The 26,393-nt window shown below is 38.3% G+C and overlaps 2 protein-coding genes across 3 annotated transcripts in view; one reads left to right on the plus strand and one right to left on the minus strand.

The window, feature by feature from the left end:
• The window catches only part of LOC115232377 (protein FAM81A-like), a 170,187-nt gene extending 151,367 nt beyond the window's left edge, over positions 1-18,820 (minus strand). The window contains exon 1 of the mRNA XM_036511460.1: positions 18,600-18,820. Coding sequence (XP_036367353.1) covers positions 18,600-18,682 — 83 coding nt within the window. The 5' untranslated portion in view covers positions 18,683-18,820. The remainder of the gene's footprint in view (positions 1-18,599) is intronic.
• An 87-nt stretch (positions 18,821-18,907) lies between these two features.
• LOC115231965 (ras GTPase-activating-like protein IQGAP1) overlaps positions 18,908-26,393 on the plus strand; it is a 217,587-nt gene continuing 210,101 nt past the window's right edge. For both annotated transcript variants that reach the window (XM_029801847.2, XM_029801852.2), the window contains exon 1: positions 18,908-19,607. In XM_029801847.2, coding sequence (XP_029657707.1) covers positions 19,541-19,607 — 67 coding nt within the window. In that variant the 5' untranslated portion in view covers positions 18,908-19,540. The remainder of the gene's footprint in view (positions 19,608-26,393) is intronic.

The raw sequence follows: 26,393 nt of genomic DNA on the forward strand, positions 1-26,393 counted from the left end.
ATATGAACACATCTACATTGTGATTTCAGTAATTAAAAATTCTCAAGAAAAATTAAATTTTTACTGAACTGCAACATCTATGGAATAGAGAATTATGGGAAGATTCTAAAGGGCATAATGCTGCAAGCATGTCATTTGCACGATTTTGAATAAAAACAAAAAAAAAAGAGTCACATGATGACAAATTTCTATTTATGATTACTATTATCCGGAGGATTGTCAAATTACGCACTTTGTTACTTATGTCTGCATGCGTTTGTTTGTAAGAAAGTTAAATATGTATGTGGCTGTGTGTGTGTGTGTGTGTGTGTGTGTGTGCGTATGCGCATGTGAGTGTGTGCATGCATGTACGCGTGTGAATGCAAATGAATTTATAAATTATTTGCAACACACAGATGATGATGATGATGATGATGACACACACACAGACACTCACACTCTCTCAGATGCATATACACAACTAGATGCACTGACATGCAACAAAAATGTAAACTAAGAAAAATTGAGGGAAAACTCTTTTCCTTTTCCTTCATTTTTTGACCTTATTCTTGAAACCATAATAATGAAGTTGAGGATTGGCCGTGTCTGTGAGGCCTATTAACTAGGTTACCTACTTTTCATTACAGCAAAGCAACAAGACATCAACAACAGCTACAACAGATAGAAAAGAAATTTCTTGAAGTCTCATGCAATGATACATTAACCATGTGGTATAGTTAAAAAAAAAACTTTATATAGGCGCAGGAGTGGCTGTGTGGTAAGTAGCTTGCTAACCAACCACATGGTTCCGGGTTCAGTCCCACTGCGTGGCATCTTGGGCAAGTGTCTTCTGCTATAGCCCCGGGCCAACCAATGCCTTGTGAGTGGATTTGGTAGACGGAAACTGAAGGAAGACTGTCGTATATATGTATATATATATATATATATGTGTGTGTGTATGCGTGTGTGTATGTGTTTCTGTGTCTGTGTTTGTCCCCCTAGCAATGCTTGACAACCGATGCTGGTGTGTTTACGTCCCCCGTCACTTAGCAGTTCGGCAAAAGAGACCGATAGAATAAGTACTGGGCTTACAAAAAGAATAAGTCCCGGGGTCGATTTGCTCGACTAAAGGTGGTGCTCCAGCATGGCCACAGTCAAATGACTGAAACAAGTAAAAGAGTAAAAGAGTAATAGAGAGCATGAGCTGAAGCTGCCATTATAGCTCTAAAATATGATGATCCTACAAGATAAAAACCATCACTCATAGAATTCATAAGTATCAGATTCACATCGATCTTATTTATGACGCAAATATTTACTAAATAACAAGAGTAAAGAGTTTACATGTAAACTTCATAATGCCCTCTCTAGTTTCAAAATTAAATGTCAAAGCATGACAATGAGATTACATCATGTCCTTTGTCTGTTGGGTATTCATTATAGCTGTTTACTCCTGTAAAATAAAATAAAATATACTTAATTTGGATTCAAAGCAATAGAAACAAGATCTATTTATATGTTGAAATTTACAAAAGTTTCATATATCACTATTTTCTTTATTCCATATTTGTATATTTTATCATATTATGTATGAATGTCTGTATGGTTACATATGTGTGTGTACACAAACACATACATAATCCTGAGATTACCAGTTTATGGGAACATGGTCAAAGAACTTGAAATGCAAAGACTAAGTGTCAATGTACTTCATGTAAAATATTAAATCTGACAAAATACATCAGGGAATAAATTATCAAAAGAATGATGCTTACTTATAATTTAGAAATCTGCCTTTTCTGTATAGATTTCTGTATACAAGAAACTGTCATTCTTTTGGTAATTTAGTCCATGACATGCCACTAGGTAAAGCAAAATGTATTTTGTTGGACTCATTGTTTTTGATAAAGAAAACACACACACACACACACACATATACATATATATATATAATATATATATATATAGATATATATATATATAATATACATATATATATATATGTATACATATATATAATATACATATATATATAATATACATATATATATATAATATACATATATATATATAATATACATATATATATATAATATCATATATATAATATACATATATATATATAATATACATATATATATATAATATACATATATATATATATACATATATATATATATATACATATATATATATAATATACATATATATATATAATATACATATATATATATAATATACATATATATATATATATATATATATATATATATATATATATATACATACATATATACATACAAATAAATATCAAATGGAATTGTAGTTGTGATACCTGTGCCGGTGGCACATAAAAAGCACCATCCGAACGTGGCCGATGCCAGCGCCGCCTCAACTAGCTTCTGTGTCGGTGGCACATAAAAAACACCAACCAATCGTGGCCGCTGCCAGACCCCCCCCCCTGGCACCTGTACTGGTGACACGTTAAAAGCACCCACTACACTCACGGAGTGGTTGGCGTTAGGAAGGGCATCCAGCTGTAGAAACACTGCCAGATCAGACTGGAGCCTGGTGCAGCCTTCTGGCTTCCCAGATCCCCGGTCGAACCGTCCAACCCATGCTAGCACGGAAAACGGACGTTAAACGATGATGATGATGATGATGATGACATACAGGTATTCTTTCATTCTTTTATTTGTTTCAGTCATTCAACTTCACTCAAGTCTTTTATTCAATTACTTATGTCAAACCATTTCCTTCCACTGGTACATATTATACTGAATTCACAACAAAGAATAAGGAAGAAGAAAAAACTTGACCTTTCCACAGGTGAGGTTGATTAATACCACAACTCAACTTCCAGTTTCATTGGTTGTGGAAGAAGTGGATAATTTTTCCTGCTTGGGCAGTGGTGACAGAAGGATACTAAATAAAGCGTACAGTAGAATTGGTAAAGCAAAAACCATATTCCAGTGCAAGTTCCAAATTAGAATTACAAGCATCAGAAGTCCAATGTAGTTCTGATTTTATAATGGACATGTTCGGTCATCAGTCTTGTATAGCACTGAAACACGAAAAAATTACTCACAAAGACAGCCAAGAAGTTGGACACTAACTCCATCAACTAAGTTTGTGCAAGATAGAATCACAAATGAAGAAATTCTTCTAAAAAGCAAATCCAAGTTGCTGCAAAAACACAATGTTACTGCATCAGTTTCACCAAGCAGATCATATTTTACACCTGTCAGACATTCGACCAGCAAAGGTTGCAATGACATGGTCTCCAGAACAAGTAAAATAGGAAAAGGGATTGACCAAGAATGCCTGGTACCAAATAGGCAAGAAGACCTAATTGGACAGGAGTGGAGAGAACTGAGGCAGATCAACCAGATTAGCAGAGGCTTGCAACCTTGTGTATTTCACAATGTAAGAAGACCTGTGATTAAGACCAGGACATCACATAGGCTCCCACAAGATTTTTGGCCATGAAATTTCACTCATAAGATTGGAGGAAGCCTATGCTGTAGTAGAAGACACTTGTCCATCATGCAGTGCATTAGTATCAAACACTGAACCATATATTATTAACCATCTTACAAACAATAACTCTGAGCACCTTTTCAAACTCCACCCATCTAACACCTGTGGACATATTTACAAAGTCAGAAAACAGCACAGCTCCCATGACTTCAGGAAACATTTTTTCACACTAAGAGTTGCTGAAGCCTGGAACAAACTGCCGGCATCAGTTGTTAGTTGTCGGAGCACTGCATCCTTCAAAACTTCCATGCTTCCTGAGATTCGCCAACACTACACCTGATTTTCTCCCCTCCATACACACACAAGCATGTATCTGACTCATACATTGTTCGCTTTCCAGACATTTTTACATTACTGCATATACTTTATGCGCACTTTCTGACAAGTTGTGGTGCACCTGAGCACTGTATACAATAGTTTCATTATTATTATTATAGTTATAAATCACATTTCATCTCCACACAGTATACGCTTGGATCAATAAAGGTCAGATTATCCTTCATCTCCACTTATTGAGTAATATTGAAATCATCATCATTATTTTAATATCCATTTTTCCAAGCTTTCATGGGTCAGACAGAATTTGTTGAGGTGCAATTTCTATGGCTGGATATCCTTTCTGTCACCAACCCACATCTGTTACTAAGTGAAGTAATATCTCCCCATGACCAAACATATTTCCACAGAAGACTGGAGATGAAGAACACCAACTGCATGATGGCAACACTCACAACTATCATGCAATGTGAAGGTAAGTAGACAGTAATGCACACACACACACACACACACACACACACACACACATACTACGAGTATATATATGTATATATATATATATCTGTCTGGCACCTGTGCGGGTAGCACGTAAAAAGCACCCACTACACTTATGGAGTGGTTGGCGTTAGGAAGGGCATCCAGCCGTAGAAACATTGCCAGATAAGACTGGGCCTGGTGCAGCCTTCTGGCTTCCCAGACCCCAGTTGAACCGTCCAACCCATGCTAGCATGGAAAGCGAATGCTAAATTGATGATGATGATGATGTGTGTGTGTGTGTGTTCCAGGCTTTCAGTAAAAGAAAATCCAGGAGGATCAGTTAACTATGATTTTATTCAGAATATTCCCCTCTCAGATTCACACACTTATTGAGGCAGTCCTTCAGTTTCTCTGAGCCCTGTAATCGAACTCAGAAGGTTGGACCTCCAACCAGGCCTTTTGCAATACCTTTAAAACCAGGAACTTTTCAGCACCACCTCACACACACACACACACACACATAGAATGGGCTTCTTTCAGTTTCTGTCTACTAAGTACACTCACAAGGCTTTTGTCAGCCCAGGTCTACATTAGAAGACACTTGCAGTGGGACTGAACCTGAAACCATGCGGTTGGGTTAACAAACTTCTTATCATACAGCCACACCTGATAGACTATGGAAAAATGTCAGATAACTGAATATCAAAATTTGATGCAAAGTGAATAACGTTTATATAAGAACCATTAGCAATGAATTTATGAAAACAACTCAAAATCTACAAGAAGTGCAGATAAGAGACCTGCATAAGCAAACAAACTGCTCTTAAATGCAAACTATGAAGAATAAGTTAAAAACTTTATCATAGGCACAGGAGTGGCTGTGTGGTAAGTAGCTTGCTAACCAACCACATGGTTCCGGGTTCAGTCCCACTGCGTGGCATCTTGGGTAAGTGTCTTCTGCTATAGCCCCGGGCCGACCAATGCCTTGTGAGTGGATTTGGTAGACGGAAACTGAAAGAAGCCCGTCGTATATATGTATATATGTGTGTGTGTTTGTGTGTCTGTGTTTGTCCCCTTAGCATTGCTTGACAACCGATGCTGGTGTGTTTACGTCCCCGTCACTTAGCGGTTCGGCAAAAGAGACCGATAGAATAAGTACTGGGCTTACAAAGAATAAGTCCCGAGGTCGAGTTGCTCGATTAAATGACTGAAACAAGTAAAAGAGTAAAAAGAGTAAAAAGAGTAAAAAGAGTATAGGGAAATACATGAATATAGGAGTATCAGCTGTAAGTTTGTATGAAACACATGAAGGTTTATGCCCGAAGATTAAAAATGCTTCATCTTGTGTGATGTGTAGGTATTTTAGAAGAGAAAGAGCCTGGAATGTGAGGAAATAAGCAACACAACCATTATGCAGTATGGTTAAATTAGCAACGGAGCAATAGAGTGAGTATTGTGCAATCGTTTCTTCTATAAGAGATTTTGCACTTGATATGAAGAGTGGGACTCTCCTGACGGTTGTGGAACTGGCAAATGGAAAATCAACTGGGGAAGACCTGATAATCAGATATAGATATAAAAAGCTCACATTCAATATAAGGTATACAATGATGAATGAATGAATGAATGAATGAATGTATGTATGTATGTATGTATGTATGTATGTATGTATGCATGTACACACACACACACACACACACACACAGATATATATATGCACATACACACATATGTACACACAAACACACACATTCATATATTTTTCTTTGCATGTGCATGAGAAAGAAAAGAGTGAGAGAGAAATTAAGAAAAAAGTTATTTGAGGATAAAACTATAACTTTAGAATATATAAAGATTAGAATGACATTAAAAAATCAGACAAGATAATAAAATGAAGAAACAGAAGTTCCACTTTTATACAAATCATTTTTTAAAAATCTCACTTTTGGTGGGATAATTATGTTACACTCAATAGCAATGTTGGCACTATATTTGTGTGTTTGTATTCACACACATGTATACACAGTGCCACATAAAAGCACCCAGCACACTCTGTAAAGTGGCAGGCATTAGCATGGTTTCTATGGCTGGATGCCCTTCCTAATGCCAACCACTCTGAGAGTGTGACCAGCACAGGTGCCACTTGTGTGACACCTGTATCTGCCACGAATGTGATTTTACTTGGTTTGATGGGTCTTCTTCTCAAGCATAACATAATGCCAAGGTTTCTGTCATTTGTCATTGCCTCCATGAGGCCCAACACTTGAAAGGAGCTTTTCCACATGCCGCAAGCATCAGCAACTTGGCCTCCATGAGGCCCAATGCACAAAAGATGCTTTTTACATGCCAGCTACATGACACCAGCACCAGCCACGACTATGATTTCACTTGGCTTGATGGATCTTCTTCTCAAGCACAACACAATGCCAAAGGTCTTGGTCATTTGTCATTGCCTCCATAGGGCCCAACACTTGAAAGGAGCTTTTTACATGTGACCAGCATGGGTGCCAGGTGTGTGACACCAGCATCAGCCATGACTATGATTTCCCTTGGCTTGATGGGTCTTCCCAAGCACAGCATATCACCAAAGATCTCAGTCACTATGTAAATATATTTACATCATCATCATCGTTTAACGTCTGTTTTCCATGCTAGCATGAGTTGAATGGTTCGACCAGGGTCTGGGAAGCCAGGAGGATGTACCAGGCTCCAGTCTGATCTGGCAGTGTTTCTACAGCTGGATGCTCTTCCTAATGCCAACCACTCCGTGAGTGTAGTGGGTGCTTTTGACGTGCCACCGGCACAGGTGCCAGGCGAGGCTGGCAGCTGCCATGATCGGTTGGTGCTTTTTACATGTCACCGGCACAGAAACCAGTCAAGGTGGCGTTGGCATCGGCCATGTTCAGATGGTGCTTTTTACATGCCACTTGCACAGGTATCAAAATTACAATTTCCATTTGATATTTATTTTGATGTTGATGTACTTGACTCAATAGGTCTCCTCAAGCACAGCAGATATCTCTAAATATATGTATGTGTGTAAAAGATCAGAATAAAAGTGGAGATTTGGTTGTAGAAATCTTTTTTAGTTTTACACCGTAAGTTACATAATCTTTACACATGTTTCACAAGCATGTACTAGTATGCTATGTGGTAAGTATTACAAAGACAGTTGCTTAATCACCCTCTATGTCCAATCATCAGAAGGAAAGTGTAATTTATTCCATTGTTGGTTACCAATATAAGTTGGTAGGCAGTTCTCAGATTGCATCAGCCTACCAGCTAACATTGGTAACCAACAATGAAATAAACTATGGCCTTCTTCTGATGATCTGATATACAGGGTAATTATGCAATTAACAATTATAGCATAGCATGGCATACTAGAATATGCTAATGAAACCCATTTAAAGGTTATGCAATTTATTATGTCAAAATAAATAATTTTTTACAACTAAATCTCCACTTTTATTCTGATCTTAGATATACGCTCTATAATCTCTGTTTAATATCCAAAATTTGAGATGGAGAGCTGGCAGAATGATTAGCACACAGGGCAAAATGTTAAGTGACATTTCATCCGTTTTCACATTCTGGGTCCAAATGCTGCTGGGGTGGACTTTGCCTTTCATCCTTTCAGAATCAATAAAATAAGTACCATTTTGAACACCAGGGTCGATTTAATTGACTTAACTCCTCCCCCGAAATTGCTGGCCTTGTGCCTAAATTTGAAACCAATATGTAATTGAAATTTGGTCATACATGGATATACATGGAGTTCTAAGTGACAGTTGACCCTTATGCTTTCTCATTTGAAACAGATAAGGAAATACCCAATATACAAAGCATCAAGATGATTGTGACTGGAACATCATAACACCTAAGTCCGCTCAATGATCACAGCTGGCCTGAATTAAACAGTAAGAGTAAGAACAACATCATCAAAGTCACTGATAACAACAACAACAGTATATATTTCTTTACTACCCACAAGAGGCTAAACATAGAGGGGACAAACAAGGACAGACAAAGGGATTAAATCGATTACATCGCCTCCCCCCCCCCAGTGCGAAACTGGTACTTTATTTATCGACCCCGAAAGGATGAAAGGCAAAGTCGTCCACAGCGGAAGTATAGCAGCAATCACAATAACAACAAGTAAACTACATTGTGTCCATAAAAATACAACGGTACAGTCATAGCAGGAATGCCACTGTAGATCTTCTTAATCATGGCAGACCAGGAAAAGGGGAGGCTAAGCAACAATAACAATACAGGAAAAATCAAATGGAAATTGTAGTTGTGATACCTGTGCCAGTAGCACGTAAAAAGCACCATCCAAACGTAGCCGATGCCAGCGCCACCTTGACTGGCTTCCATGCTGGTGGCATGTAAAAAGGCACCAACCGATCATGGCTATTGCCAGCCTCCCCTGGCACCTGTGCCGGTGGCACTTCAAAAGCACCCACTACACTAACGGAGTGGTTGGCATTAGGAAGGGCATCCAGCCATAGAAACTCTGCCAGATCAGACTGGAGCCTGGTGCAGACTCCTGGCTTCCCAGACCACGGTCGAACCATCCAACCCATGCAAACATGGAAAATGGACATTAAACGATGATGATGATGATGATGACCTCTCTGACGAAACAACTAAATGAAGAAGGAAAAAGAAACCATCATATCAGACAGAAGACAGAGTAAAGAATGCAAAACAGCACAAACAGTGTATAGCAATACATTACGTTTGTTCAACAGGAAAATACAGCAACAATGTTGTACAAACAATATATCAGACCCATCAGTTATATTGGCAGATTTTTAACCTTCTTGGGACACCCAGGCCAATTTATCGTGATACAAACTGAAAGGACTTTGAGGCTGATCCGTTGGCCTGATGGAACAAATGTTATGAATGGTCGGTTTTGAAGTGTAATAGCTAATCAGAGATTGTTTTTCAGAAGATGTATCTCAATAGAAAAAAAAAAAATTTGGTCTTTTTGGCTACACATACCAAAACACCATGTGTTTCAAAAGGGTTAAGTGAACTCCAATCTTCATCAAAATGTGTTTCAATTGACTTCATAGAACCCAAAACAGAGCCCTAAATATTATAACAGGTTGTACACCAAGTGCACACACACACACACACACACACACACACACACACACACACAAATGCTAAGATCGAAAAACCACATGGACATACATTTCATTGATGCAGTTTGTTTCTGTGTCAAGCTTCAGTCTCTGCCATTACCAGGGACCCAGATTCATACACAACACTCCAAATGTATTACTATAACAACACCCTGAAAGCTTTATTCTACCACTGGACCTAGATAAACTTTACTAAAATAACACACACACACACATTAACTCACTACAATGTCTGAAGCTTCACTTGCCCTAAGTACTGCGTAGGGATGCAGAGCATTAATAATCCTTTCTATTATAGGCACAAGGCCTGAATTATGGTGAGGGGGGGGGTGCTAAGCCGATTACATACACCCCAGTGCTCCACTGGTACTTTATTTTCCTAACTCTGAAAGGATGAAAAGTAAAGTCAACCGTGGCAGAATTTGAACTCAGAATGCTAAAAATGGATGGAAAGCCTCTAAGCATTTTATCTGGCATGCTAATGATTCTGCCATCTCAACACCTTACACACAGCATTAATACTGCCATGCCATGCTAAGCCATGGGTTCTTATCTCCTAATGGAATTATAAGGATGCTGTCATGATATATTCATGCACATGAGTCATACTATCTACCATTTACTTTGAGAGAGAAGCCCTTCGTCGCCAACAGAGATAATAGTTCCCTGAACTTTTGTGTACCCTGTTCTTACTCTTGGCTACTAATGCTTTCAGAACATTCAAAAGAAGAGTACAAAATTCGCCAATATTTTAAGATGCAAGGACAATAGGTGTGAGGTATTCTGGATTACCAAGCAGTGTGCTAGAAAAAAAAATCAGAGTGTTATTGATGGGAAGTTTATATGGAACAATAGTGGAGACTGAAAAGTAAAAGGCATGGAAATGCAATTATGAGAGATTACTTAACCCTTTCGTTACTAATCCGGCTCTGGCTCTGAGTTCAAATGTCTTGTTTTCATAAATTTTGAATTAAAATCTTCCACCAAACCTTAGTCACAATTTATGTTCCTAACACTTGCTGAATGATAACTAAGTTATTTTACTAAATTCTTTGTTATATTTAAAGTAATTGAAAGAAAAGCAGAACATCTCAAAATAAATTTAGTAACGAAAGGGTTAATGTCTAAAATGTTAACTGACACTCCATCAGTTATGATGACGAGAGATTCAGTTGATTTGATTGGTTGGACAGCCTGCTCATGAAATTAACATACAAGTGGTTGAGCATTCCACAGACATGCATACACTTAACATAATTATCAGGGAGATTCAGTATGATACAGAATTACAGGTACAACTCATTTTTGCCAGTTGGACGGACTGGAGCAATGCAGAATAAAGTGCCTTGCTCAACAAGCCACTGGGAATTGAACTCCCCATAATTCAGGCCTTGTGCCTATAATAGAAAGGATTATTAATGCTCTGTATCCCTACACAGTACTTAGGGCAAGTAAAGCTTCAGACACTGTAGTGATTTAATGTGTGTGTGTGTGTGTTGTTTTAGTAAAGTTTATCTAGGTCCAGTGGTAGAATAAAGCTTTCAGGATGTTGTTATAACAATCATGAGCTGAATACCCTAACCACTAAACCATGTGTCTTCACTTATAGAAAATGTATGGGACAAAGAGTGGACCTTATTGAAGGACCAGCCATTCAAGTTGACAGTAGTTTGATAGTGATTAAGTATAATAAAGACAGGGAAGGCTCCTGGATCTTCAGGAATCACCACTAAGATGCTTAAAATATTGGGTGATGTAGGATACAAACTAGTCACCTGCAATAGTCAGTCAGGTAATTCAGGAAGGTGTTATACCCAATAACTGGCTTAAAAGTAGCATTTGTCAGCTATTACATAAGCAAAGGAGATGTAATTACAGAAGGTAATTAAAGAGAGGTAATTACAGAAGTATCAAATTGCAAGACAGGTTACAGAAAGCAAATTAGCCCAATTGATTAGTATGAGAATTAACCAGGATGAAATGCAGTTCAGCTTTGAATTTGGAAGGAAGAATATTACAGATGCTATCTTTTTAATGAAACAACTGTAGAAATACTTAGCCAAGAATAAGTCACTATATCTGGATTAGGTAGTCACTAAGAAGACTAGGGGGAGATGAATGGCTTGTGGCAGCCATATAAGCCATGTACAGAAGCAGTGTTAGCAAAGTGAGAATCAGCAATGAGTTTCAGTAACGAATTTGAAACTTAAATAGGAGTCTATCAGGAGTCTGTTTTCAACCCCTATCTGTTCATTATAGTCCTCCAAGCCAAAGCAGCAGAGTTTAAGACTAGCCACCCATAGGAACTCTTTCAGGCTGATGTCCATACATACACACATACATACACACACATACATGCACACACATATATACATACACGCATACATACATACATACATACACATACATGCACATATATACATACATACATTCATACACATATACACACACATACAAACATACGTATTCACACACACTCATACTTACATACATACATGCACACATACATACGTACGCATACATACACACATACATATATACATAGACACATACATAGACACATACATACACACATGCATACATACACACACATACATACATATATACACCTGAATCAGTGGTAGATCTAAAGAAAAAATTCCAGATGTGGAAGCAAAACCTACAACTGAGAGGTCTCAAAGTTTACTTAGCAAAGACTAAAGTATTAAAGTATCAGTAAGTAGGCGAGAAGATAGGGCCCTGCTACTATCTGGGAAATGGCTGTATTCACATGCAGGAAAGGAGTAAGTGGGAATTCCTCAGAGTGTACCTGGTGTAAAGTATGGCAGGCAAGAGATGCAGTGGGATCACACACAGACTAATGGAGAAGGTAGACTTCATATGCTCCAAGTGAACACAGACAGTAAGCACTGAGAGCTCAAGGGAGTCTATCAACTGCCCAGAAGGTTCCCTATGAGTAGTTGATAGCTTCTGCCATTTAGACGATCTAATTAGTAGAGGTGGTGGCGGATATTCTTATACAATATATATAAGAGAATGAAGTGTATGTATGCCACTGTATATATATATATATATATATAAAGTTAATCCAAAGATGAAAACACAAAGAGAAAACACAACAACGCGAGGACGTGGAACAAATATAGTATTATTGGATGCTCAGGAAGGAAGGGAAGAAGGAGGGTTTTACGTCTTGAATATATATATATATATATATATATCATCATCATCGTTTAACGTCCGTTTTCCGCACTAGCACGGGTTGGACGGTTCGACCGGGGTCTGGGAAGCCAGGGGCTGCACCAGGCTCCGGTCTGATCTGGCAGTGTTTCTACAGCTGGATACCCTTCCTAACGCCAACCACTCTGCGAGTGTAATGGGTGCTTTTTACGTGCCAGGGGAGTCTGGCATCAGTCACGATCGGTTGGTGCTTTTAACGTGCCACCGGCACGGAAGCCGGGACAAGAACGCAAAAAGGGACAACAAAACATCCAGATAGATGATACAAAAAAACAAGGACAGGTCATTCGAAGCTTTCTATCCTCAATCAAGAACCGGATCATCCTCGCAATTTCGGCTGATTAATCTTGAGATTGCTCCAATCTGGCCAGCCCCAAGTAAAAACTAAGCAAAGAGCATTAGATTCCTTGGAAGAAAGCATCAAATGTATACAAAAACAAGGATGGAAAAACAGACAATGTTACACAAATATACAATACAATATAAATAAAATAAAAATAATATATATATAATATTTTATAAGCTTAAAGGTTATGAGTGATCATCATGTGATGACTAAAGAAAATAGTCTAATATTGGGGCATATAAGCCCTAGACAGAAAAAATGTAGGGTTCTGGACTCACATGTACAAGAACCCTACTTTTTCCATTGATGGCTTATATGCCCCAATATTAGATTATTTTCTTTAGCCATTGCACGGTGATCGCTTATAAGCTTTAAGCTTATAAAGTATTATCATTATTATTTACAGAATTGTAAAAATCAATGCTGCTTACCAAAAACCATCGCATACATACATATATATATATATATATATATATATTTACATAGATATATATACTCTTTTACATGTTTCAGTCATTTGACTGCGGCCATGCTGGAGCACCGCCTTTAGTCGAGCAAATCGACCCCGGGACTTATTCTTTGTAAGCCCAGTACTTATTCTATCGGTCTCTTTTGCCGAACCGCTAAGTGACGGGGACGTAAACACACCAGCATCGGTTGTCAAGCAATGCTAGGGGGACAAACACAGACACACACATATATATATACACATATATACGACAGGCTTCTTTCAGTTTCCATCTACCGAATCCACTCACAAGGCATTGGTCGGCCCGGGGCTATAGCAGAAGACACTTGCCCAAGTGTCTTCTGCTATATATATATATACACACATGTGTGTGTGTATGCATTACTATAACACTTATGAAGTGTGAGGCGGAAATTTTCCCAGTGAATATTGATGTGTGTGTACATTTTCTTGAATCACAAAAAACAACAACAGTAAAACAATAGCATGAACGTGATAAGCAACCCCAGCTAAATTTTAAAAATAGTCACATGAGATAACGTGGTACCCTGGTACATTCTAAAAGTTGAAAGAAATGTCTTTGATCACTAGGTCAATGAGGATTGACTTGAGACTAAACGGGAACAACAATACAATTAACAAGAACAATATGAGCCACCACCACCACCACCAATACTGCCATTCCTACCGACCCAGCAACTTTTGAATAAACTAACTGGCAACAACAATAATAGGATAAAATTGATAGCAATGTCTGTCGTTAAATATGTTGTTGTTGTTACTGTCTGTCTGTGTATGTGTGCATGCGTGTGAGTGTGTGTGTGTGAAAGCTGAATGTGGAGATTTTAAGTCAAATTTGTAAGGTCTAAATTAACTCTTCAATTAACTGTAATCAAACAATACTTCACCCACAACCTCATTCTTTCATATTCTCATTTCCATTCTTCCATTCATAGGATTTAGACAACACTAGTTTGCTCTCACAAAATACTTTCTTTCCTGGTACTTTTTTTTTTTTTACTAAATATTTGCTGTGGATAATTGTTGGTTGTCACTATTGTGGGATTTAGCTACAATTCGAGATGTCTGGAAAGAAGATATCAAGTGGGAAAACGATATCAAGATAGAAATAGCACATAAAGGATTATGCTAGGTATTGAATTTGATATTTTAAAAAAGACTGATGCAAGGGAAAAAAAAGAAACAAAAACAGCTACATGGCCAAAATATTAAAGCTTGCAACATCTGTAGGCAGAAACAAAATATAACAATCATAAGAAAAATTAAGTTAAATGCTCAAGAAATTACTCCATTAACAGTTCAGATCTTATCTTTTCATAGATCTACTGTGATGCTTAAAATGGTTTGGTTCTTGAATGAATGGATTAAGGATTAGAGCCAACATAATGTGCTGATAAGAATGCTGGTAATTATATGTTATAGCATAGCTTCAAGTCAACCCTGATAAAGAATTCTGTCTTCTATTCAAACATACATTTTGTATATGAGACTACATTATCCAATGTGTCTCCACTTCTTTTAAGAAAATAGGGTGTGTTTCAAGGGAAATCTAGCTGGCTGAGCAACTTTGCAGCAACACCCTTGTTGACTCTCCACAATCATACTATGATGGATACCATGATGTAACAACACCTACTCTTTTGATACATTTATGTACCACCATCCCTGAAGCCTAACTGATGTGTCCCATGTTCTTCTCATTATTTTCATTGTTTCTTGTTACCAAATACTTTATTCAATATTCTATCCTAGCGATGCAACCCCCAGGAATTTTACTGCGTCCATATATTTTGTACAGGTATCAGTCTGTAAAAGTCCAAAAACTGAAACACCAACTGCATCAATCTCATCAAAGTATGATGTTCTGGAAAGGTTTCAGATAGTGCTCTTCCCATCTTGGACTAAAACATACACATGCATGGCATGTGGATTTTCAAAGGTATAACATCATCTATATATACTTTATTTAAAGCAGCAGAAAATTCAACAAAATCTGTTACTCTGAGTTTCACGTTGAACGGGAACGTGAAACTCAGAGTAACAGGTTTTGTTGAATTTTCTGCTGCTTTAAATAAAGCATATTACTCTACCACTAGTATTTGAGTACTCTTTTTTCCACCTTGTTTCACATTTATGTGTTTACTCCGGTATATATATATATATGTATATGTATATATGAGCAAAACTCCCACCCGCCCACCCACGTCCAATGGACGGTGCTGAAAAACTGCACGTGTATTTTTCTCACGTACGCGTAGTATCGATCGCAACAGCTGATGTACTTGCACGTACAAATGCACGTTCCCACAGCTTCATCGATCGCATTCTCACCTGGAATCGATTTTTGTAATTTTTTTCAAGACTCATACATGCCCTGATACCGTCAGTATCTACATATCAAATTTGAGCGCAATCGGATGGAGGATGCCCGAGATCCTAGAAGACACACACACAGACAGACAATGGATTTTATACAATAGATAGTCATTATCCTCATCAATTTCATTTAATGTCTACTTTCCATGCTAGTGATGTAGCAATAACCATTTTAGCCATTTTGAAATGTGGCACGTATTGCCGAAGAATTATCATTTTCGTTTTTTTCCATTGGTTAATATAACTGCTCAACGTGACTTAAAAAGAATCGAAATCCATGACAGATATTCTTTTCGAAACTTCTAGAATCTTTATATGAGCAGTTATATTAACCAATGGAAAAAAACAAAAATGATAATTCTTCGGCAATACGACATTACGTCATATTGCCAATTCGCTCCACATTTCAAAATGGCTAAAATGGTTATTGCTACACTAGTATGGATGGTTTGATAGGGGCTGGCAAGCCAGAGGTCTATGCCAAGCTCTACTGTCTGCTTTGGCATGGTTTCTATGGATACGTGCATTTCCTAATGCCAATCATTTTACAGAATGTACAAGGTTCTTTTTGCATGGCATCAACAACAACGAGGTCACCAAGAAGCTTGTTAGACAAGACTCCTCAACAGAGAGCCAAGCACTATTGAAGGAGGTGGCTATGTGCCAGGTGATAAAGGGTTAGATTATGATAGAGGGACAGAAATAGGTGTCTCTTAGTAGAGGGGATGCATGGCTACCTCAGATGGAGAGAAAGAGAGAGAGAAGATGAAGATGTTGGGACACACCCTCGAGTTACAGGGAAGTGCATATAAGAGAAGTGGTATTGGGGATTGCATAGTGATAGTAGGCAGCTAAGTTCATGAGTGCAAAAGAGGAGGCGGAGACAAAGGGGAGGGGAATGCAGTGAGTGAACATGGGTGGAGACATGCCTGTTGCTAAGGGAGTGCACTGGGTGGCACTGCCCCCCCCCTCACTATCCAATGGTGCATCCCTCAGATTTACAGTAATGCAACACTTGTTTGGAAACTCCATTTTAGCATTATTACAAATTAGTTCCCACCCAGAATATTCTTAAGCACCTCCAGACACCAAAGTCTGACAATGGACCCGGGTGGGGGGAAGGAGCTGTTAGGAAGCCTGGTATGCATATGATTTAAGTATTCATCTAAATGAACTGATGACTCTGCCTGTGTAGGGTAATATACGTGTGTGTGTGTGTGTGTGTGTGTGTGTATTAGTTTATATTTTCTAAATTGTCGGTGAATAAAACAGGAAAGACTCAGATCAGCCCTGAAGCATCCTCATGACAATCCCTCTTTTTTCGGGTATAGGGTATCAATGATATTATCCAATGTGTACTTTCTTCCGTTCTTTTCTTTTCTTTTTGGGGGGCAGTAGGATGTGATATGAAAGAGAGGTTTCATTGTTAATTTGAGCAATTCTGGGCTGTTAATCTTTTTACGATTTCACTTATCCCTAACAGAAATCACTTCACATATTCTCACACACCTTCGCCGGCCTTGTTTCCTCATCACTTTCAGAATAATGAGTCATTTTTCATGAAATTTTCTACAAATACCTTTCAAAGTGTGTAAATTAAAGTTATATCGGAATTTAATATGAATAAAAAATTTTTTTTAATGGTTAGTTCGTACACATATATACACTTCATAAATATCTACAAAATGAAACTTGAAAAATAGAAAACAAATTTGTGATGTGTGTCAGTAGACATGTATAACAAGTTCACCAGTTTTCTCTTTCATATTAGATTCCAATAAAATCGTAATCTACAGACTTTGAAAAGTATTTTTTGAAAATTCCATTCAAAGATACTATTTTTCTGAACGATATGAGGAAACAAAGCCAACTTGTGTGAATTTTCCGAAACTCCCCACTCCACCCTAGGAAAAAAATGTTCACATTAAATTCCGATGTAATCGTAATCTGTATCATCTGAAGTGTATTTGTAAAAAATTTCATTTAAAGAATATCCATTTTTCTGGAAGTTGTGAGAATGTTGTCGGGGGCGGGATACACTCGTGTAGGTATGCCCACCACACAAGGTCGGCGGCGGGGGTGTTACTTGTGTAGGTATGCCCACCATTCGGTGCTGGTGTCACTCTAAAAGTTGCCATTCGCTTTCATGCACGTAAATACCACGAAAGGGTTTTCAGAAAATCGAAAATGAAGATTCTGCAAGTTTTTATGAAATTGGCATAAAAACACGATAATAATCAGCGTGAAAGTTTAAAGTTGAAATGCAAGCTGACACTGTTAGATAGTTATATTTCACAACTTTGGACGGATTTTAAGAATCCAAATTTATGCAACTTCAACCTGACAGAACATGCATTGAAATTTTGGGAAAGTTTGACTGCATTGATAGAAATTGCTAAGAGAATAGAGTTTGTATCGTTGCTATTGAATGTAAAAAAAAAATCATGACAACAATGATACAAATGGATGATATGAAAAGAAACCACAAGAATTTTGTTACATTTATTGATAAAATCGATAATCGAGATCGAAAGTACCCCTTCGCCTCCCTCGTTAAGAACTCCCGATGTAGTTGCTCTGTCGCTGTACCCGCATCGATTCGTTCCTATTTATAAACAAGATGCTAAAACTACACTCGAAAATGGTAACTTGGCTGTGCATAAAGCGATTGGCGAAGAATAAAATGCAGTGAAAAAAAAAAAAAGCGACTAATTACCTTAATTTTTGACATATGTCAATTGGTTGACCCTTATGGAATAATAAAAATTGCGACTGTGGTCCGTTTCCAAGACAATACATGTCATATTTGTAAACAAAACTACTAGCGCCTCCTTACAGCGGTGAACTTATTAAAGAACGGAAAGCCAAAAAGTTTGCGCTGGGAGTGGGTGTGTTGTTTGCGAGTCTTCTTACTATTTTTTACCTAATTCGTCGATTTGAAATCCGCCAATTTGCTTCGGTTATTTTCGCTAACTTACGTAACGGCAAACGGGTTTTAACGGAAGTAGCCGAGTGCGTGTTAGTCTTAAAGCGGTCCCGCCTTGATTCAACTGATGAACTTGACAGCAGCCCTTTACAGGTGGTTTATTATCTGGCAGCCAAATCGGGTTTTTTGACGCTGTCTTCCCCAATTACTGAAGCTGATCAGGATATTATAAATGTAGCTCCCCACAGGAAATAACCAAAGTGAAAAAGGAATGAAAGAATAAGTACAAAATGTTATAAGCTCAAAGAAAAAAAAAATTATATCGAGTCGTTGTGGAAAAAGCAAAAAAAAAAAAAGGAAAAGAAGCGGCGAAAAATAATGTCAAAAGATTTCTGATGAATTTTATTTAAAAAAATTCTGTCTGCATATAAATAGAATTGTATCATTTCGGCTGGCGATTTTTTAAAACAAAGAAAAGGAGAAAAATATATTATTTTGTCTGTGTTCGTTAGACAAACCCCTTTAGTTTTCCTTGGAGAAAAGAGAAAGAGAATTCTCGTTTCTTTTAATGCACTTGTTCCCGGTTTCGATTCTGCAGAGAGCCAGCCAGCCATGTTGCGCACCCGGTGAAGGGAAAATTGAGGTTTTGACGCCGTTGACAGCGACCTGTCTCGTGAGATATAAATGTTTTGCTATCTTTAATTCTATCTAAACGTCTTTACAAACCAAAAATGTCTGTATCAAGCGAGTTAGATGTTGAAAACTTAGGAGGGCAAATACCTCAGCCGCACTACAGAAGTAAGTATAACGACTTTTTTTTTTTTTGTCAATTATTTCCATAATTTAATTCAATTTAGTCCCGTTATTCGATTTGATCTTTTTCCTATTTTGTATATAAGTTTAAATACTGTGTTCCAACCCAGTTCTGAAGTGATGTAGTTGGCTTATTACAGAAGCAGCTAACCGCCCTGTTTCCCTCTTTCAAAAGACTCATCTCTCATCACACACTTCTAACCTTTACACATTGACTCAGGCTTACATTTCTCTTTTTCTTTAACTCTTTCTTCAACTTTTTTTCCTTTTTGGGCGAACCAACAACGAAGCTTTTATGTGGCCACTCGACCTCTCAGAAGCGGCTTCGAAATTTCTCACGAATCGTATCCCCCAACATCTCTTTAAGTAAGGAAGGAACACATTAGTTAGTCTAGTCATACACACACCCCTACGAAAAACCCACTGTCACGGCTGGAATGTCTTTAATCATAGGTTGGCTTAATCAAGCTGAAGAAAATAATAAATAAAAAACGCTTTCTTCTCTCTCTTATTCTCTCCATTTGCCCACTTGTCTGCCTATTTCTGTCACTTTGCTTCTCTCTCTCTAACTTTCCGTCTCCGTGTCTCTTTCTATCTGTCTCTGTCCATCTTTCCGTTTCTGTCTGTCTCTCTCTGTCCATCTGTCTGTCTTTGTCTCTCTGCCTGTCTCTATCTTTCTGTCTCTCTCTATCCATCTTTCTGTCTCTATTTGTCTCTGTCCATCTTTCTGTCTCTCTGTCTCTATCCATCTTTCTATCTGTTTGTCTCTATCCCTCTTTCCGTCTCTCTCTATCTATCCATCTTTGTCTCCCTGTCCATCTTTCTGTTTGTCTCTCTCTATCCATCTCTTTCTATTTCTCTCTCTGCCTCCGTCCATCTCTCCATCTCTGTCCATCTCTCTCCATACTTTTCCTTCTTTCATCTCTTTCTGCGTTTCTTTTTCTATTATTCTGCGTCTCATTCGTCCTTAATCTCACCCCAACACTTTTTCAGGTTTTTTTCTCTCCTTTTAAATATATTTTTATCCCTTTTCCCCTCTGAATATATATTAACTTTCCCCCCATTTCATCTCTCATTTCATTACTCGATATAATCTAAAACTTCTAAGAATTCTGTTAAATCCTCGCTCAAAAAAGTTATGAGATTTAATCAGTTTTCTAAATTAAGTTTCCTCACAATGAATGCATAGAGAGATATTTAAAGAAAGTACATTTCAATTTATGGATGTAAAATGATTCTTTACAAAACCAAGAATGTTTTCACTTTAGTGAAATATACAGCCGTTATTATATGTGTCATTAGTGTTACGCAGTTTAATAATTTGTCAATGAACTCACTATAAAATATTGAATACATAAAAGGTAACTAAAGGTATCATTACAATAAACCGTTTTCTGTCTTTTGTACTTATACCATTCATACATACTCATATGGAATCATTCTTTATCATTTTTTTCTTCTCATTATTAGTAGCGAAATCCGATCTTCCCCGTATTTCCAGATATTTTCTTGTTTGTTTATTAGTGTTGATAGAAAATACTTCATATTTTCCAGCGGTTTTCCCAACTACAATTGGCCTTAATTCTCTTCTTCTTCTCTCGCATTCCCCAAACCCTATATATATCTTCTTCTCCGGCATGCTTCATTCAGATACTAAACATATTGAGCCTGCTACTTTTTTTTTACTAAGTCTGCAGCCTTTTATAGCAGACCAAATTTATTTCTGTTTGTGCCTATCGAGTGGAGTAAAAACGAGAAAAATATTGATTTTTATGTTAGATACTTTTGACCTCTTATCAAACCATGCTAAGATGTTATAGTAGAGCCCTATTTTTCAAGGAGGCATTAATCTGTAGCACAAATTCCTTACTAATTGATTTCTCTAAGGAATGGAATATGAGGTTGAGAAGAAGAAAAGAAAAATAAAGATAACATAGAAATGAACGATTCAAAACATGTTGCGATTATTGTAATGTTGTGAAAATTATTCAGCATTCAATTTCGTAAAAATTCCTTTATATATATATCTATATATATATATATTTATTTATTTATACAGCGCTGCACACAATTTTCCGTTGTGGTAATGGCGCAAAACAATTATATTCGTTTTCCCACACTTTGATTGATGTTGCCGGTTTAAGGATGTAATTGCCATTTACTCCCGAAAGACTCATGCTTCTAGCATTGGAATGGGTGCAGCTCAAATATCAGGATTTTCCCCCTGCACAATCATCATATCATTGGGTTTTACAAAAGAAAAATGCGATTGTCTAAGATAGTTGGCATGCCATCAAATTCCTCCTTTCGCGACTCTACTCCTTTTCTTTCATTCTTTCTTTCTCTCTCTCTCTACCTGTGTTTCCTGTCAGATATGCCACATAACACACGTAGACGTGTTCTAGCTGTCACTGCTTCCTGGTAAACAATCCGAAATAAAAAATAAAAAAAACCGTTCGTGTTACACCATAATGCGTATTCTGTACACGTTTCGTATGTTTTCTATGACTGGTGCTTGTTGGTTCGCCTTTTGATTCATTTGTAAACATGTTGGAGATAATTCTATACACTTACACGTGTATAAAGACACAAACGTGCTCGTGTTTGGTTTATTAGCTGAAATCAATACTCCCGGTGGATTTAATGAAAACAAATATAAGCTATCCAGTGAAAGATTATTATTATTATTATTTGCAAGTGCGCTTTAGTGTAATTTGCAAGGAATTAAGCGAAGGAAAATAAGAGTATTTCACTGATTGAATTTTTTCTTTCTTATATTATTTGTACATCTCTAGCCTAAATTTCCTATTCAGTTCCGACGAAAACATTTAGCTTTTTGGAAAGTAGGGTAAATTTAACATGTGGAAAATAAAACTTTTTTTTTCTTCTTTTAAGAGAAAGAACATTTAAAATATAAGACAAAATAATGCAGTTTTTTATTAACACATTTCGTGGAGGCGTGCATATGTGGTGTAACTGTGTTAGTAGTGAATAGGTATTTGTTTTCTTCTCATTCTTCCCCCAACCCTAACAGAACTGATGTAGTATATTCCTTTCATTGAGACACACATAACTCAGACCCAAGTAAATAAAGTAGGTCTTTCATTTCAATGGAAACCATTGTTGTAGGTTTACATATATATAAACCCTTATATATTCCAGTTTCCACACCTCCCCCCTTTTTAAATTCACCTATTTTACATGTCCCTGTTTTATATTAGACTAAATTTTCGTCATTTAATTTACTCAAATATTTTATTTCGGATGTGTGTGTGTGTGTGTGTGCGCGCACTGCCCAAATGAACAGCGGTTATGATAATATTGCCAGGATATATCGTCTAATCCCTTGTAAGTGTTTAGTTTATATCAAGTATGTGCCTGTTAATGTACTAAATAAACCGTACAGTTCGCCTGTGTAGGAAAGGTTGATAGTAGAGGGTACAAAACACCAACCGGCACGTGAAGGTATTTCATTGTACTTCACTGTTCTCTGGTTGGCAGAACTTACTGCAAATACTAATATTGTATTGGTTGACACTGAAAATTATTTTCTACTCTAATACTATGGTGTAATGTGTGTAGTAACCAAGAATACACTTGAGTGAAAGCAAACACACTGCTTGTTCTAGCCTACTCATTTTGTGTAAAGGCATATAATGCACATAAGGGAATTGAATTGGAATCTAGGTTTTTGATTTGAGGGAGGGAATTAAACAAACTGTAGTAAAAATGACATAAGTCACATTGCCATTGTGGAATGAGCACTTGCAGAAATAATGTGAAATAATTTAAAAAATTTAACTTGAAAATATCCCACTGGTTTACTGCTATCCGTTATGCACATTGGTCTCCAGAGACTGCTAAATGGGATGTCGAATTCGATTGCCCAATTAATAATACATGCACTCAGCCTCCTCAATTAGATGGTTGTTCGGACTGCCAAAAATAGCCAAATTTACCTCAAATCACAGCCTACATCTTGGAGAAAGGAGAAGCATTGATTAATATGGTTCAGCACACCCCTAAATAGATCACATGGTCACTGCTGGTATACTTTTTTTCATTGATCTGACAAGTAGTATGAGGTTGAAGAATAATATCTGTGCATTGTAGGAAATTTGAAGGTGGTGGGTACAGGCTTGTGCAACCTGCTGCAGGCTTCTGTGTAGTTGCTTGACCTGCTAGAAAATACCCGAATCACTACTTGTCTTAAAATAAAAGGGATATATTGGATAATCTAATTTTATATATATATATATATAGGCGCAGGAGTGGCTGTGTGGTAAGTAGCTTGTTTACCAACCACATGGTTCCGGGTTCAGTCCCACTGCGTGGCATCTTGGGCAAGTATCTTCTACTATAGCCTTGGGCCGACCAAAGCCTTGTGAGTGGATTTGGTAGACGGAAACTGAAAGAAGCCTGTCGTATATATGTATATCGACTGGCCTCCGTGCTGTGGGCACGTAACAAACACCATCCGATCGTGGCCGTTCGCCAGCCTCATCTGGCACCTGTGTCGGTGGCACATAAAAACACCATCCGAAGACCCGGCAAGACTAGTCAGGCCATAACCCGTGGCCCCTACCTGGGACGTAGTCAGTCCACCTGTGCATACCTTCCTTCTTGTGACACTTGTGAAGACCTGTTGAGGCAAGTGAAAATCAAATCAAAACAAATCAAAGTAGATGAACATCAATGGAATTTGTATCTTTGTGGTACCAGTGCCGGTGGCACACAAGAAAATCATCCGAACGTGGCCGTAGCCAGTACCGCATAGACTGGCCTCCGTGCTTTGGGATGTAACAAACACCATCCGATGTGGCCGTCCGCCAGCCTCATCTGGCACCTGTGTCGGTGGCACATAAAAACACCATCCGAGCGTGGCCGTCTGCCAGCCTCGTCTGGCACCTGTGTCGGTGGCACATAAAAACACCATCCGAGCGTGGCCGTTCGCCAGCCTCGTCTGGCACCTGTGTCGGTGGCACATAAAATCACCCACTACACTCTCGGAGTGGTTGGCGTTAGGAAGGGCATCCAGCTGTAGAAACACTGCCAGATCTGACTGGCCTGGTGCAGCCTTCGGGCTCCCCAGACCCCAGTTGAACCGTCCAACCCATGCTAGCATGGAAAACGGACGCTAAATGATGATGATGATGATATATATGCGTGTGTGTGTTTGTCCCCCTAGCATTGCTTGACAACCGATGCTGGTGTGTTTATGTCCCAGCAAAAGAGACCGATAGAATAAGTACTGGGCTTACAAAAGAATAAGTCCCAGGGTCGAGTTGCTCGATTAAAGGCGGTGCTCCAGCATGGCCGCAGTCAAAATGACTGAAACAAGTAAAAAGAAAAAAAAAGAAATAGGTACAGATGTGGTAAGAAGCTTGCTTCCCAATCATATGGTTCCAAGCACAGCCTCACTGCATGGCACCTTGAGCAAGTGTCTGCTATAGCCTTGAGCCGTTCAAACCCTTGTGAGTGAATTTGGTAGACAGAAACTGAAAGAAACCCATTGTGTATATGTCTGTGTTTGTCCCCACCTCCTTACCGTTTGACAATTAACAGTACTGTTTTAGATGACCCATCACAGTCACTTATGTAGATTACTCATAATTTGACTGAAATGCTTTATAATGCCATTTAATGATCAAAGACTTTCTTTGAAACTTCCACTAGTCTACTGTGAATATTTACATAAGAATGTAGAATGGCTAAGAATATCACTTAGCATATCAATGGAAATAGTAGTTGTGATACCTGTGCCAGTGGCACATATAAAGCACCATCCGAACGTGACCGATGCCAGCACCGCCTCGACTGGCTTCTGTGCCGGTGGCACGTAAAAAGCACCATCCGAGCGTGACCGATGCCAGTGCCGCCTTGACTGGCTTCGTGCCGGTGGCACGTTAAAAGCACCAACCGATCGTGGCCGCTGCCAGACTCCCCTGGTACCTGTGCCGGTGGCACGTAATAAGCACCCACTACACTGGTGGAGTGGTTGGCGTTAGGAAGAGCATCCAGCTGTAGAAACACTGCCAGATCAGACTGGAGCCTGGTGCAGCCTCCTGGCTTCCCAGACCCCGGTTGAACCGTGCTAGCGCGGAAAACAGACATTAAACGATGATGATGATGATGATCAGTGGATAGTGTTTTCACCCATAGTCCCAGGTTGACCCAAGCTTTGTAATTTTTTGTTAGAACTGTAGAAGCATGCTGGCTAGACTTTTCCCTGTATTTGAAACCCTGACCTTAATGTAATGCCTGAGCATTACATCAAGGATACAGGTTGTCTCATTCATTGACTAACTCATTAATTGAAACTGATATCTGTCATATTGGAGCTTAGAAGCAGCTCTCATCTTAATATGACAAGATAATGGGTATCTACCTTTTCTATATATTTGTAATGAATACAATTACAGCAAACTACATCCTTACAGCCAGCTAGTGCTGGCTGGAAGATCATGGGTCTGTAAATGATGTGACTGTTCTATGGTTGGAAACATTTAGCCTTTAGCTTTCAGATTAATCCATCAGATGTAATGTTTATTTTACTTTGTTTTCAATTAATTGTGCATTACCTCGTAGCCTCCCAGCCTCGCCTGGCACCTGTGCAGGTGGCACGTAAAAAGCACCCACTACACTAACGGAGTGGTTGGTGTTAGGGAGGGCATCCAGCCGTAGAAGCACTGCCAGATCAGACTGGAGCCTGGTGCAGCCTTCTGGCTTCCCAGATCCCCGATCGAACCGTCCAACCCATGCTAGCATGGA

Source organism: Octopus sinensis, linkage group LG2 (genome assembly GCF_006345805.1).
Source record: "Octopus sinensis linkage group LG2, ASM634580v1, whole genome shotgun sequence".
NCBI classification, from domain to species: domain Eukaryota; kingdom Metazoa; phylum Mollusca; class Cephalopoda; order Octopoda; family Octopodidae; genus Octopus; species Octopus sinensis.